The sequence below is a fragment of the Ammospiza nelsoni genome, chromosome 14 (genome assembly GCF_027579445.1).
Source record: "Ammospiza nelsoni isolate bAmmNel1 chromosome 14, bAmmNel1.pri, whole genome shotgun sequence".
Lineage (NCBI taxonomy): Eukaryota > Metazoa > Chordata > Aves > Passeriformes > Passerellidae > Ammospiza > Ammospiza nelsoni.
Genome location: NC_080646.1, coordinates 12,584,016 through 12,599,354, shown reverse-complemented (window position 1 = coordinate 12,599,354; position 15,339 = coordinate 12,584,016). Strand labels below are relative to the sequence as shown.

The 15,339-nt window shown below is 35.5% G+C and overlaps 1 protein-coding gene across 1 annotated transcript in view; it reads left to right on the top strand.

Moving 5' to 3' along the window:
• The window catches only part of WDR72 (WD repeat domain 72), a 96,691-nt gene that overhangs the window by 36,745 nt on the left and 44,607 nt on the right, over window positions 1–15,339 (top strand). Inside the window, exon 15 of the mRNA XM_059482184.1 lies at window positions 13,312–14,129. Within this exon, the coding sequence (XP_059338167.1) occupies window positions 13,312–14,129 (818 nt within the window). The remainder of the gene's footprint in view (window positions 1–13,311; window positions 14,130–15,339) is intronic.

Sequence of the window (15,339 nt, the reverse complement as noted above, 5' to 3'; positions counted from 1 at the left end):
TAATTTAAAGCATATAATTACTACACACATAAAAATATCAAAAAACTTTCAGATTATCAGAGGGTTTTAATATAGACTGTTTTGTTTTCAAATTCCTTCTTTGGCAAATTGTTTATTAGAAATTTAACAACATACTAAATTTTTTCATAACTTTTCTATCAAAAAAACCAATCATCAATTTTAGTATGTATTAAGGAACTCAATTTCAGAAGATTTATCTGACAGGAAAAATGAGTGGGTATTCTGTCCTGTTGGTATTGTAAATGACAGTGATCCTTTTGTACAATGAGTGATCCACATGAGGACTGCAAGTAAAATTCAGCATTTGTTCTTGCCATATTTAAATTGTTTTACCCTTCCTCTTATAGTTAAGACGAAAGAATGTTTTCAAAATAATGGTCTCTTTCCTCCATCCTAAAAAAGATAAATATCCTCACATAGTAGACCAGCTCCAAAGGCTTCCTTTCAAAACTTTTGCCATCATGTAAATCATGGATACAAAAGCAGAATGTTTTGATTTCATGGTGTTTTGACCATTTTAATTCTTTTATTGTGCTGCACGTGCCAGTGGGAGTACCAATAACAGATGACTGTGACAAATGCAGTTAACACAAGATCCATATTAATGTTGTCAAATCCCCTTGATATATTTAAACAGATTTTAATTATTTTTAATGTCAAAAGACCCAAAATATATAGCTTAATAGTTCTTCAAGAAAGCTTTACTTAATATGTGAATGTAAAACCTCTCATAAAAATGAAACTTTTATATTGGCCTTAGTCATTGACATAGGGTATTCATCAAGTCAGCAATTTGTGTGGCAAAGTGCCATTTGAATAGTGTATTGTTAGAATACTTATGGTCCACTTGACAAGGGCTCTTGCTGTAAATAGTGCAATTTGACTCCAGCTGTTAAAGAGTGGCTTTGACAGCAGCCAAATAGAATGGAGATGCTTTACTGCACCGCAGAAAAATCAATATTGGGTTCTTGTTCATAGTAACCTGTTTTCTCTTTTTTTTTTTTTGCAGATTTATACAAGACTATCTAGAGTTCATTTGTGAAAGTTTAAATATTATTTTGAAAGTGAGGCTATTTTATTTCCAGAATAATGTTGGTGGTGAATGATGCTTGTGTTTAGTTAAAAAGTAAAAGGCAGTGCTTTGTGGACATACATAAACAATGTGATGATGCAGCATTATTGCAATTCTATTTATAGGGGTAGATGTTAGGATGTGGGTGCATAAGTTGTGTAACTAATGACAAAAAATGTTCTTTCCTTCCTCTATGTTTTTTTTTCTTTTTGTAGTGCTACTGTAGAATCCCTGTCAATTTTCTAAGTATAGGCTTTTTTTAAAGCAGGTTTCTTTGTTGCTCTCCCTGTAACAACCCCCACAGATGTTGACAATCTGTAGTGCCATTGTAGATTTTCCTGAAGCATGGTCTTGCTAGTGCTGAACAGTTTTCCAGCAGTATTCAGTGACACAAGGTTGCTATGATACCCAGCTAGTAGCAATAGGTATTGAATCACTGCTCTTAATTACAATAGAATACACACTAGACTGTGCTCGTGGTGTTCATATGGAACCAGCTCTCATTATAGCTTTAAGTCATAGTTCTGTTTGAAAATTGAAGCTGTGTGAAAAACTGATTTAAAAAAAAAATAATAATTTAAATGCTCCAGTGCATCATATGAAGATTTCATTGATGCACATAAAAAGCTGGATGTGTCTGGGAATTGTTTTCCTGATGTTCCAGAAACCCTTCATGTTTGAAAGTTTCCTACCTTCTCAGCTTCAATATTTTGGATATAAGCCTGTGTTTATCATGCACTTATGCTTCTCGTGATTTCAGTAATCAGAATGGTCTGGGTAAAAACATTGGAGGGAAGATTATAAAAATCTGTGCAATGGTTGCTGAAGCTTGAACTCTTAAATTATACTACTGAAAATCTAGATCAGAAAAGAGATTTTTTTTTACTGTGTACATAAGACAAAGATGGGGGAGAGAAACATTATTATATATGTGGACTTGTTATATGTAATTTTTTATATATTAAGTCAGCAATTTCTTAAAATCTGTTGTAATAGGAGTCCTTTAGAACTTGATGTACACTTACATAATAGTATACATATTCTGCTCTGAGCAAAAATATATAAAGGGAAGAATGTCCAGAAGCTGTAAATAATAAAAGAAATATCTACTTTGCTGCACAGAATAAGTAAGAGGCAAATGAAGACTGTAGGATAATAGCAGCTATTTGTTTTAGTATGGCAAGAGAAGCAATTTGAAAATAAAATTGTTATTGGAAGTCTGGAAAATCACTGCTAGTTAAATCTTACTGATAGAAAAATTGATAGAAAAATGGAAATAAGATACAAGCACAAATACAAAATAATACTTAGCAAATAGGAAATCAGGAGTGGTACCATAAACAATGGTGTCACAGACATGGATTCCTTTCATTTCTTTCCTTTTATAATATTTAGAGCATTATTATGGGCAATTACAGATCTCGGTGATTTATGTGGAGTGGATTATTAAGGACAAAGCAAACTAGGAAGTAGTAGAGTATTTCTCCTTAAAATTGCTAATGTCACACTGCTGCTGTAAGGGTTTGTTTCTTTTTTCTGGAACTAGTGTTCTGCAGCTATATTTAGTAGTTTATTAAGTGTAATAGGAAAATGAGTGAAGAAAAAGGGCTCAATATATGCAGGGTTTTTTTTCTCTGTAATTCAGTTGCAAAACATTTTAGTACTACATTTCCAGTGAAATTTTACACTTAAGTATTTTATCAAGGGACCAAGGTAGCAACATAACTACAGTGAAGTAATAACTTGGGAGTTATGAGATTAAATTGGGAGCAGTTAAAAAGAACCATGATCCTGAGGGATGTTGATAGCTTTGACCACATGCCATCTTTTATGGAAGTTAGTGTAGTTTTTGAATTGCCACACCAAGTCAAGAATTTGATGATTTGTGTTTTCTCCATTGATTGCCTCAAAGCAAAATGAAACCAAAACATTGCCATTGTGATATTGTAGCACATTTTAAACTTACACACATGGATAGCAATTTACACAGGGTGTCAGAAATCTAATAATAAGTCTTAACTACTTATTTCAGCACTTCTGACACTGATTCTTTTCTACTCTGTGACTAAACTGGAGGTGATTGACTTAAAACTTCTTTCCCTTCCTAGACAGCTAATTGGACTGTGTGATAAAGCTAAAGCGACTGCTATAGTATCCTCCTAGAAATAAATCTAAGTTCAATATCAACAGTCCTTGTGAAGTATTTCATGTTGAAGGATGATTTATTGAAGCTAACCTAGCTATTGTTGTCTTTGTCTTTTCCCATCCCTCTGCCGTGCTGCAATTCCCTTCTGGCTCTTGGAATCTTTTGCAAAGTTTGCATTTTGGTTAGGGATTTATACTTATAGTTAAAAACATATGGTTCCTCTCTTATGGAAGTGGTGTTCATGATATATTTGCCTCTTAGGTCTGTTTGTGGAGCTGGGCACAGTTTGAGTTTTCCTAGCTTGGATTTTACCTTTACTACTTTTGTAGTCTAGAAGGTGTGACTTTTCTGTAGATCAGCCTAACTGATTTTCCTTCCAAGTGCTCTGCCTAATTCTAGAATAAATCACATGATCTGTTTTAACCTTTATATTTTCATGTTGCATGTTGTTCAATAGTCTTCCTTAGATTCTTCACTGGTTTAGTGATATGGTGGAATCTTTAAAGTTCTGATAATCACCTTTTCTATTCTAAACATTAATTCCCTGGCCTCTTATAGTTCAATCAGTATTATTTTAGTGAAGAAACATATTAATAAGAATTCAGAATGAATTCAGTGTGAGACTTTTTCCTAGGTTTCTGCCTCACACATCTATTTAAAAAAAAAAAAAAGCAGTGACTTTTTCAGAAGCACATCATAATCTTACATGCAACTTAGAAACAGGAATTGCAGCAAACAAACCTTACACAAAAAAGGAAGACTTGTTATCTGCTAGCTTCCTTCTGGTAGCTAATTGAAACTCTTGTCTCAGTTACAGAGCAGAAATAAAATCCTTGGCTAACCTTTGGCTTGATTTCAAACAAAGCAACAGCAGTGGTTATACATCCATTCTCTTGATATCTATTTTTGTATATGAATACTCAAACTTTAATTTGTTCCAGTAGTCAGGTTTGGTTCTTGCAATACTTATGGGAAAGGATGAATCATCCAAGCAGACACCTGAGAATGTTTCCAAAACCTGTCCTTTTGGAAGTCTCTGCAGTAAGACTGAACAGCTTGCAAGGAAAGAACAGTATGAAATCTATGGGTACAGAAACTTAGCTGCCATCCTCATACATCTCAGAATGCTATAGGATCTGAGGAAAGTCCAGCCTGCCTATTCTTAAAATCTCAAGAATGGCACTTTCTAGAATACACAGGATTTTTTGGGTTTTGCTTCTTCTTCTTTAGTAGAAAGTCGCTTGCTTATGAATTGATCTAGAACTTTTATGTAGGCAAATTTTCTGGGTGGGACTCTTATAATTCAAGATGGGAAATGCACTCAGAACAGCCTAGGGAAAATGTTGTTTCAGTTGGAGTCAGCACTCAGACATATATTGCTAACTTAATTTTTATATACATCAGTCCTTCTTAGGACAAAGCAATATTCTCAAGCTCTTGTTAAGGTCCTGTTGGCAGTATCTCTATGTTCAGCATTATATCTCACAGATATTAGGATGTTCATTCATCCAGTAAATTGTTCAATATGATAATTCCTAAATCCTGAGCCAGCAGTCTGTGGCTTTGGATTGCTGTAGCATTTCTTGCCCAGTTGATGATCAAGAAAACTTTGGAGATGTTCCATCTTTTTTTCTAAAGTGCCGAGTGAGGATGGAAATTTTTCAATACCACACAGCACTGAGCTGTAAATATTTCTAAAGATGTGGTTAGGAAATTTACTTTTACATTCAAAATAATGAGTATATTAAGATGTAGGCAGAGTATTTGAATATTGAGTATATAAAAAATACTTAATTTTACACACCATCTCATTCCCTCATTTTATCTAAACTTTTCATAGCCAAGACTGTTCATGCCAGAAATGGATGTTAGAGATGAGTGGATTTACAGTTTACTTTTATATTCTATGATAAAATTATTAGACAAGATTTTGTCAAAAGTGTTGCGTTTAGAGTTGCCTGATATTTTTCCCGGACAGCCAGAGATATGAATTCCAGAGCAAAGCAAAAGTTGTCTGTAAAAAAAGTCATACATTTCTTCAAATATTTCTCTGAAAAATAAAGGATAGATTTGTTTCCTAGTGTTGTAAAGTTGTGAAGGATATTCAGGGTGTCAGTTTTACTTGCCTGTTATTCTTTGATATCTTTTAAAGATTTGTCTCCAGAATCACTTTTATATGTACACTTTAATTAAATCCAATAGAAAACTCTAAGATGAGTCTAACAGAGAGGGTGTTAGCTTGAAAACAGAATATGTGAAACACTAAATTTTGATACCAGACCACCACATTGAGCAATTCAATAGATGTGTTAGCAATTCTTCCTGAACAATTGAAATTTTTGTGCCCAGCAGATCCATCTGGACTACAATCTGCCTGGCAGTGGCCCTCCATAGATGATAAAAATAGGGTTTATTCAGTTGCTTAGACTATTCATCACACAGCTTGAGTCTGAAGACTCCTTGGCTTAATTACTTACATTGTGCCACAGATGCATCAGCAGTGATGCTACAGTTACTGTTCAAAGTGCTGTGAGGATAGTAAAGCCTTCCACTGGGACTTAACAAAAGAAAAAAGAAAGATTACAGAGTTGAGAGGAAAGAAGGTAACTCTGCTTATGTTGCAATTAAGTTGATAGATAAACACTGGTGCAAACTCAAAAAATAATGTAGCCTTTTCTTCCTGGGAGCTGGATTCTTAGGAGGATTTGGATATCCTCAGTAATACGACCAGAGTTGTAATGAATACCATAATAAAAGTAATGCAAGGCAAGTTCAAAACAGCTTGTTATACTAGTTCATATAGGAAAATTCATCACGAATTGACACATTTGTTCAAGACTGCATTGTCCAAATGATGAAGCCTCAGGTCAAGCATAAATTGCATGTGAAAGCAAACTGGGGCACTACTACTGACTCCAGGCTTTCTACAGATAGTCCTTTTTATGTGAGTACTGAGCTATAAAAGGGCAAATGATAAAGCAAAAAGTTCTGAATGCTCCCATCAAAGGATCCTCTGTCCTATGACTAGGTGAGGTGTCTTAAGGTAAAGAATATGAATGACTTTGGGATAGTGATGCTGTAACGGTGTGATGCACACCCTGTGCAAGAAGCCAGCCTTGCTTTCTGGCAGGTAGGCTGGGCTCTTTGTACCCTTTGGAAGACCATTGATACTCTTAGTGACAGAAACTCATCACATGCTCCCTAAATTTGAAGCTCAGGATGTGGGCAGGGTTAGACAGGGGTGTGATATGTGGGCTGCTGATAGGAGCTAATATTGGATTAGGAAGTCCATATGGTTTTTATGGGGAGATGAAAGTGTAGCCAATAATTTGCATCCTTTCTTCCTCAGCAGGTTATTTTAGAGATGTTGTATGGTGTATGTTTAAGTGCCATTTCAATTATATACCTGCTGCTTGTAATTATTTTTGAATAAATGCATCTTTGCACGTATCCTAGATTGCTTGTCCTTTCAGCAGAGCAAGAAAATAAGATAGCTGTGTATTTGCAAAAAGATTATAAACTCAAGAAAGCAGGTCTGCTGATGGGATTTACCTGAAATAAGACATCATTCAATGCTTAGATTGTTTTTAAGCTACAAATACCTAAATAGGATTGAAAGACCATATTTCTCTCTAATTGTTAACAGTTCTTCAAGCATGACCTTGAGAATTTGAAGCTTCTTTTAGGGAAAACTTGGACCCCCATTTCAGATTTCTCTATCTTACATTTCTTACAGAACTTGCTTTTTAAATAATTGCATCAAAATTCTAGTCATAAAATAGATGAGTGGTGTTCACTCTCTTAGTACCGTTCCACTGAATGATGTTTGATCATGTGCTGTATGCTGTGCTGTCATGGGAAAAGGTTATAGTAGCTTTTCTTCTTGCTTTTAGTCTTTTGGTATCTAAGTAAATTCGGCTTCCTAAATTTGGAAGTGACTTAATGCTAAGTGAACACATAAGTTACATCAATCTTTTCATTTTATATGTAGAAGACACATCCAAAAGATACAATTTCCCAGCAGATAAATAGGTGTTCCATTCATGGCATAGGTTTAAGATGTGCTATTTGAAATCTGAGGTTTTTGTGGAACTTGCTAACTGTATTTTATGCTCATAAACCAGTTTGAAGCCCCAAACACAATTTCATTTATCTTTATATTCTAAGCTTTATAGAGTCTGCAAAAGTGTCCATCTGTTCAGTCGAGATTGCTTCAAATAGTGAGTGGTCAGAGAGACGTAGCTGATAAAGGTCAAAGGAGCCTCTTGACCCCGTGGTTCTTGCCAAAGCAATTGGAGCGTGGGACTGATATACAGTTAGATACAGCTTGCTAACGTGGGCTCCACTTTAATTGGTAATGATAGCAAGAATACACAGTAAAGTCATTGCTGAAAGAAAACAAAAAGTATCCAATATAGTAATTTATTACCAGTCAGTGGGTTTCACGCACTGGGTTGTTTTACCCCTGCAGTGGTCAGAGAAAGCAAAAAGGTACTCTAACACTTAACTGAAAATGGATGCCCTGCTGCTATCAGAGATGCATGGTGGTCAAACGATTGCCTGTGCCATTAGCTTGGTAATGTTTTCTCTATTGTAAACTCAGCTCCCCATGTTCTTCCTGTGCATCAGCTGCAGATTGAAGGCTTTCTCGTTTGTCTTCTATTTGTGCTGCCAATCATCAAGCTGCTGTTCACCAAGCACATTTCAAGGAGGCAATTTTTTTTTACTCCTATCGACTACCATCTCTAGCAACTGAGGGCTCAGAGGATTTAGAAATAAATTTAATGCTTTAATTTACACTGTGCCAGCCATTTTGTGCGTTGTTTACGTATTTGTTTTCTGTGACAATTCAAGAGACAGTTACAAGTTTCCTATTTTGCAAACTATGCTTGAGATAGATTTATGTTTTGGGGACACATTTGCAGGTACTCTTATGCTACTATTTCCATTAAAAAGGTTGAAGAGAAAAATATTTTTGCAAGAAAAGATGATTTTTAACCCATTCAGTAGTTAAAAACAGATGAAAAACACAAATTCAAATCCAACAAAAGCTAACAGATATATTCCTTCCCACTATTAAGGATAAAACATTATGTAGAATAAAATAGAGCTGTCATTGGCAATATAATGTATAAGACCTTTAGGTGTGGTAACCATGCTTCAGTTAAGAGTTCTTCAATCTCCACAAAGTGCAAATGTAACAGGAGGTTAGGAGTACCTAAATAGCTTTTACAAGCAGGTGTGATTGTACTTATTTTTTGTGAGCCCAGAGCCAGATCAGTGATGAGATGCGATTCTGAAAAGTTATGACTTCTGAACTTCTGTTGACAATCCTGTGACTGGCCTGATCAAGACACAAAAAATTCTCACCCATCAATAAATTTTGTTTGACAAATTCTACTACCCTCTTCTTTCATTTCTATAGCAGGTTCTCCACAATTCAGTTTCTTAAAAGCAAAATGTGTACTGTTAATGAAGACTGATTCAGACATTATATATGTCTTTACGGTTTCTGTTTTCTTTTTAGTGTCATAAAAAGACCACAGTGAAGACAGATAACAAAAACAATTGTTAATTTCATTGAAATAAGCATATTGATATTATCAAACATCATTGTGATATTTCCAAAATTATCATGTCAAAAAACTTCCTGGAGCCTATAACATATGGTGGTTTTGGTGATTCTATGTTGGGTTTTGTTTAAAAAATCTTGTTTGAAAATCTGTCAATTTGCCATTCACACAATTGGATATTCACAGAATAGCTCCACTGAGCAAACAATTGGGTGCTGGTGTTTTAATGATTAAGTTTGCCTTATTTTATTGATAGTAAATATATTTAATAATGAAACACTCTCTAAGAGTCCATCGGGTAAGACTTACTCTTTTATCATGTCCTTCAGTGAGCTGTTGTATTGTATCTGTATTAAAAGCCAATGGCCTAATTGCTGTCAAAATATAAAGGTGTATATATCTTAAAAAAAATCCTCTCAAGCAAATCAGAAGTAGAAAATCCCTGGCCCAAAGGAAAATAAAACAGTGGTGCACCTTCTGTGAATGAAACAACCTTCCAGTCTCTTTGGCATTATTTCATGTAAGCTCCACACATCTCTCCAGTGTCCCCCTGCCTAATCTACCTAAAAATTCCCATTAAATTTGTTCAACTTCTGTCTAATATTTTCCTGCAGGCGGCAAGCAATGGATAAAGGAGGGGATTGAACCTATTCAATGTTTATGAATCAAAGTATGTTCTTTCAAAGGGGAAAGCTCAAAGGAACAGAATTAAACACCTTAAATATTACATAATTTAAAAACTTACTTAGAATCAGCATATGACCTATCAACAGGATAGCTCCCACTTAGGCTTTGTGCATTGTGATTCCTTCTGCAGGTACTGGGAACTTTGGGACCAATTTTCTGCCACTTCTGTCCTGTTAGGTTTTGGGATAAGTGAGAGTGCAATGAATAAAGTCTAAGTCTAGAAGAAAAGTCACATTTAATACTTCAGGACTTGCTTGGCATGGGGGTTGGTACTACTTGTGCTGTGAGAACTGAGCAACTGCTCTTCAGTGTTATTACTCAGTATTCTCAGTATATTTTGAATGCTGGTGCTGGTATTTTTCCTTCTAAAATTTCTACCTTGTGATTTTTTTACCACTTTGTTTCCTTTATGTAAAATGAATGTCAAGATCATTCCTGTCAAATCTGCTTTTAGTACAAAACCCACAATAGAACACTTCTGGTAAAGAAAGCAGGTATGTGGAGCAAGTGCATACATATTAGGAGCAGAAAAAGTATGGGAATTCCTGTCAGCTAATGGAAGTGTGTATTTTAAGTGGAATACCATTCCCAGAACAAGTTGGATCCCAGTGGAAAAGAGCCTTTAGAGATGAGAAGGCAGCTAGGTAAAATAACACTTGAATTGTACTTCCCATGAAATTTTTATGTGATATGTCTGTCCTAAATCTGTTAAAGATAATGGCCAGTCTTGATGCCGTTGGGGGCCACAGTAAGCACAGCCCCTGCTGCCCCCTCCCCATAGTCACAGGAAAACTTTTCCTTGGGTGCTAAGAATGAGTCAAGGGGAAGAGATGTAGAGGAATGAACAGGGTTGTAACTTGTGGAGCAGTGATGAATTGCATGCCAAAAAACTGGAATAGGCTTCTGAGAAATGTGTACAATGCCCCAAGCCAATGAGTGTTTAAGGGGCGTTTGGAGAGCCTAGTTGGACTAAATGATCTTTGTAGTTCCCTTCCAACTTAAATAGTTTGTTCTAGCTCTTGTCTGATCCTGGCTCAAACATCTTTAGTGGCAAGCTGGAGAGATGTTAGGGGATGCTGGCCATGCATGGAAAATAGCTTGGCTTTTCAAAGCCTCCCTGAATCTTCCTGCATATAGAAAGCATTTTGTGCTGTGGGTCAGTGATGTACAAGAGGTTCACAAGTTTCAGGATATAATTTTAGTCTATAGTCAGCCTTTTTGCTTCTTTAAAGCCAACAGTAGGCTGTCCACGTCAAAAATAAACTTAAAAATTAGAAATGGTTAAACTAGAAAAGGAAAGGTGCAATATGTAATGCAAATATCTGTTCATCTGATTTTCAGTATTCAAAAAATGCCGTTTCCAGCTCTCTGGTTTGTATTTAGGTTTATGGGTGTCTTTCCATTCTCTGTATTCTTCTATTACAGAGAATAGCTTGCCTATATGTCCTAAATGGCGTTTTATGTCTAAAGCTTTGGATGCCCACCTTCTTGCACTGGAATGAAATGCCTGTGGCAGAGAGCTAAGCTAACTTGGCAGACAGTTTTAGGATCAATGTCAATAAGCTTTCATATTGCCAATAAAACATGAATACTTACTGTGACTTCACATGTAGTAGCATCACCAGATGTCTCAATGGATTGCCATTGTCACTGGGTTTTCCTTTGTTTGGATGCTGATTTCACTAAAGGTTTTTAAGTGTTAATCAAGCATATATAAGTGTGTAGAAGAAGAAAATGATAGGCTAAATAATAATAGCTTCAATTAATGTCAAAGCTAGCCTGTGTATTCCAGTATTTGCATTCCATGGGGTTCTCTCTATCTATTAGGAAACAGCATAATTAAAGATTAAAATAATCCAAGTACTTAACTGCAATGTATTATTTTTTTAAAAAAGGATAAAAAATCTGAACAAGCACTTATAATCTCTTACTTATGACTCCCTATGGAGATCTTTAAATGAGATTATGTATTTAGAGTACATTCTCATCTGGTTGGGAGAATCATTCCCTAAATAACAAAAAGCCAAATTATATTATTGCCCAAAACTAAATAGTCACGTCATAGAGTTTATGCAGTCAATTTTTTCCTTTTGTTATTTATACTAATGAGACAAGGAAAACAGTAATTAACAGTTTTAAAATAGCTAATTCTATAAAATCTTAGTTTGTAATGTAAAAGAAGTTGGGTAAGGTGGTCATGAGAAAAATGAGGTAAACAACGTTGCGTTCCAGCAAGAGCAGAGCTGCTCTGTTTACTAACACATGGTGGTTTATTTTGAGATTTAACTATGTTCAACAGAAAGTTCTTTGTATTAGTGGAATGCTTCAAATTATCAGAAGAAAATTAAAACTAAGAGTGATCTGGAAGATTCTGTATCATTTGTGATATGGAAGCTGACATGATGGTTTGCAGAAGTATTACTGAGAAGAAAAGTTGCTTCTTGATGTGTCTTTCTGCTTGTGGAGGTGAAATAGGCTGAGCATGGTGCTGAGAGCATAAGCTTGTGCAGGACAATAAAAACATGCCAGTCATAAATGCTTAAAGAAAAGAGCAGAAATGTCAACAAGGAGTTTATATTCCCTCACTTCTGGTGTTTCCCTGAAGGTAAAACATACTTTGGTAGATGCTGCAGGATTATGATATGAGATGTGTCACTCTGTGAACTCATCAGGTCGTTTTCGAAGTGCCTGGAGACATCCCTTCCACTGGAGTTTGTCATAGTGTCCCCCTTGTGCCAAGGGCACTGGTAAAAGAAAAGATGTAAACTTTTCTTCTTAATGACAATTTATCATTTAAACAATGAAACTGCAAGACTAAAATGGAGTAATTTTTAATTTTTTTTGTTGAAGATGATTTTGAACATTTCCTGATGTTTAGCTGACAGTTCATCATCATCAAGTTACTTCTACAGTTTAACATGTGATTCTAAAGTTGAGAAAAGCTGTAGGTGTTCTCAAAACTTCTGGTTTCCAAAACTATGTTCTTTGATCATTTATTAACAACAGTAATTAGCCATGTGTGTTTATTATGTTAGTATGTAGAATTGAAATTATGCTTTATAAATTGCCATTGCTGTGAACGGGCTTCAAAATTGGGGGAAAAGTATCGAAAATTCTAGAAAAGATGCAGGTAGGAAATAAGGTGGCACAAGATAGTCAGATGTTCACAAATATTTTAGTAAACTTTTTCTCTTAATTATTTTCAGCTAAGGCACTAAGGTGAATTAATTGTGTGGAGATTTATTTACCTAGGTTCCTTATTGTTTTTGCTTTGTGACTTATCTCAGGAGGTGGCTTTGCATGTTTTGAAATAGCAAAAGGCATAGTCTTTATCCCATACAAATCCTCTATATACCCATACAAATCCTCTATAGATATGTCCCATACAGCAAATTATAAAAAGGCATATGGACACTCAGGGTTTGTAAGAAACTTGCAGCATTGTAGCATTTGCTTCTCTAGCTTTATTTTGAAAAAAAAAGGTTTCATGCTTTAAAATTTTCCAAAAATCTTTTTAACTGGAAATGAGACTTAGCAGAAGAAATACCAGCCTAGAGTTTTTGCAAAGATATGTGCTATCTACAGTATGGATGTGTAATTGAAGGAGCCTGTTTTATAGTATTTACACACAGATATCTCTGGGTGTCTTAAGCTATTTGGAAGCAAATCTTTTTTACTTAATCAAAACTGAATACATGTAATTTAATTGAACTTAACGGAGTTAATAGATTTTCTCTATTCCATAGGCAATTCTATGCTGATATCTTGAAAATTACAAAGAACTGTTTAGACATTTAATATTTTTCTTTCAGTTGACTGATACCAGCTGCATCCAACAGCCCTTTACTATTTTACCAGCTAAGACAAAATGGAACAATGCAAACTTTCATATTCTCTTATTTGACCTGGAAAAACTTGAGGAACTTCTCTCATCTCAACTCAATGGATTAAAGTCATCAAAATCATTCCACAACCAATACACTCTAGAAAGAGCTAAAAGTACTACTGAGAAAAGGGCACTGACATTAAAAAGAAATAAAACTGCTGCCTTTGTACCTCAAGTAGATGGGCAGGCAGAGACTGTTGGTTCAGACCAAGTTCACAGGGATAATAATGCAACTAGGCCTATGGAAGAAGGTGGTGGCATAAAAAGATGGAAAAAAATGAAGAGTTCAAGAAAGATCAGAATGCAGCCATCAGGAAACATCGATGTGAACATGGCAACTGATACAGCCAAACTGCTTCTGTCATGTCTCCTACCATGGGGTGTAGATAAAGAAATAGACAATCTCTGTGCAAGACACCTGAACATCTTGAGGCTTCGGTGTCCTGTTTCTTTTGGACTTGTGTCAGATGAAAGCCACCTCTCACTGATGTTGCCAGGATGGAAATGTACTAGGAGTGGTGTGCTAGGAGAACATGGAGTTTTCAATTTATTTTCAAAAAGAGTCCTTGATTTATCAAATAAATACCTTGCTGCAACTGAAGGACAATTTGGAAAGAAGGATGGACATGAGAATAATGATTATGGAACAAGGGACTTGGAAACAGTATTTTTCTTATTTAGCAGAATATCTTTAATCTACGGGATAATTAACACACCTTCAGCAGTTACAGATGAAATTAAAAGGTAAGAACTTCTTCATTATGAGTGGATTATATTTTCTAATGCCTCTACATCCAAACCTAATTCCTCCTAGTCATACTAATGCACCTGGTTATACTTTTCTGTCCCAAAAACACAGAGTAATTGAACACAGCAGAATAATCTCTAAGCTTAAATTATTGAATCAGTATTATTCCTACCCCAAACCTTGTCTCTGAAAAGCTTATTAGGTAACACACACAGTCACATACTTTTTGTGAAGAGGATCTTCAACAATTAAGTCTCCATACTTTCAGCTTCTGCACTCCTGTAGGACTCTGAGATTAGCTCTGTTGGTTAGAGTATAGTGCTAATATTGCTGAGCTTGTGGGTCCAATCTCTCTATAGGCCATTCACTTAAGAGGTGGGCTTGGTGATCCTTCTGGGTCCCTTACAGCTAAGAATAGTCTGAGTCTTCTCTTCCTTTGTAGTGATGAAAAATGAACCAAACTTTTCTTAAATATGTACTTCTGTAATGGAGCTTGTGTTCTTTCTCTAGAGCTCTTTGACAGATGTTCTTTGAAGAAAAGGAGATCAGGATGAAATTTTTACATTTTTCTGTTTAACAGATGAGAACTGATGCAAGATATTTTTTTCGTAAGAGCAAGAACTTGAATTATCTGGCTTCACACCCAGGTTTTTCAGAGATCACTCTTTTCCTTACAGTTCAAACTAAGTAGAATAATGAGGTCTCTTTAGGCACATAGCAAGATGTGCATTAAGCACATTTGTGCTGTTTGAACTTCCACTCCTTATAAGCAATATACTTTCTTTGCTGTGGAACCCTTGACTTCACAGATAAGTAAAACATAAGAGAGAAGAATAGTCTGCCCTAGTTATACTATCTGAAGTACAATGCCCCCAGTAATGATGGCAGCTCCTGGGAATGAATGCCTCATCAGCCCTTATGTTGTGAAAACCATCTCAAATAGCATTTATGTTACTCAAAGCATATTTATTGACTAAATGCTTTTTCAGCATTAAAGGAAAAATAACATACTCAACATTATTTCACCAAGCCAAATAGAGCATGCTAATCAGGCAATGGATATTGTCCATGAATTTTTTGTTGTTTGGCAAACATAGTGTTGGTCTGTATTTAGTTTTTTAGGGACAATTAACTTCAGTGTTGGTGATGCTATGGCCCCAAGGCAAGAAGGGGGGACAGAAAATATTGATCTTGCAGCAAATATCT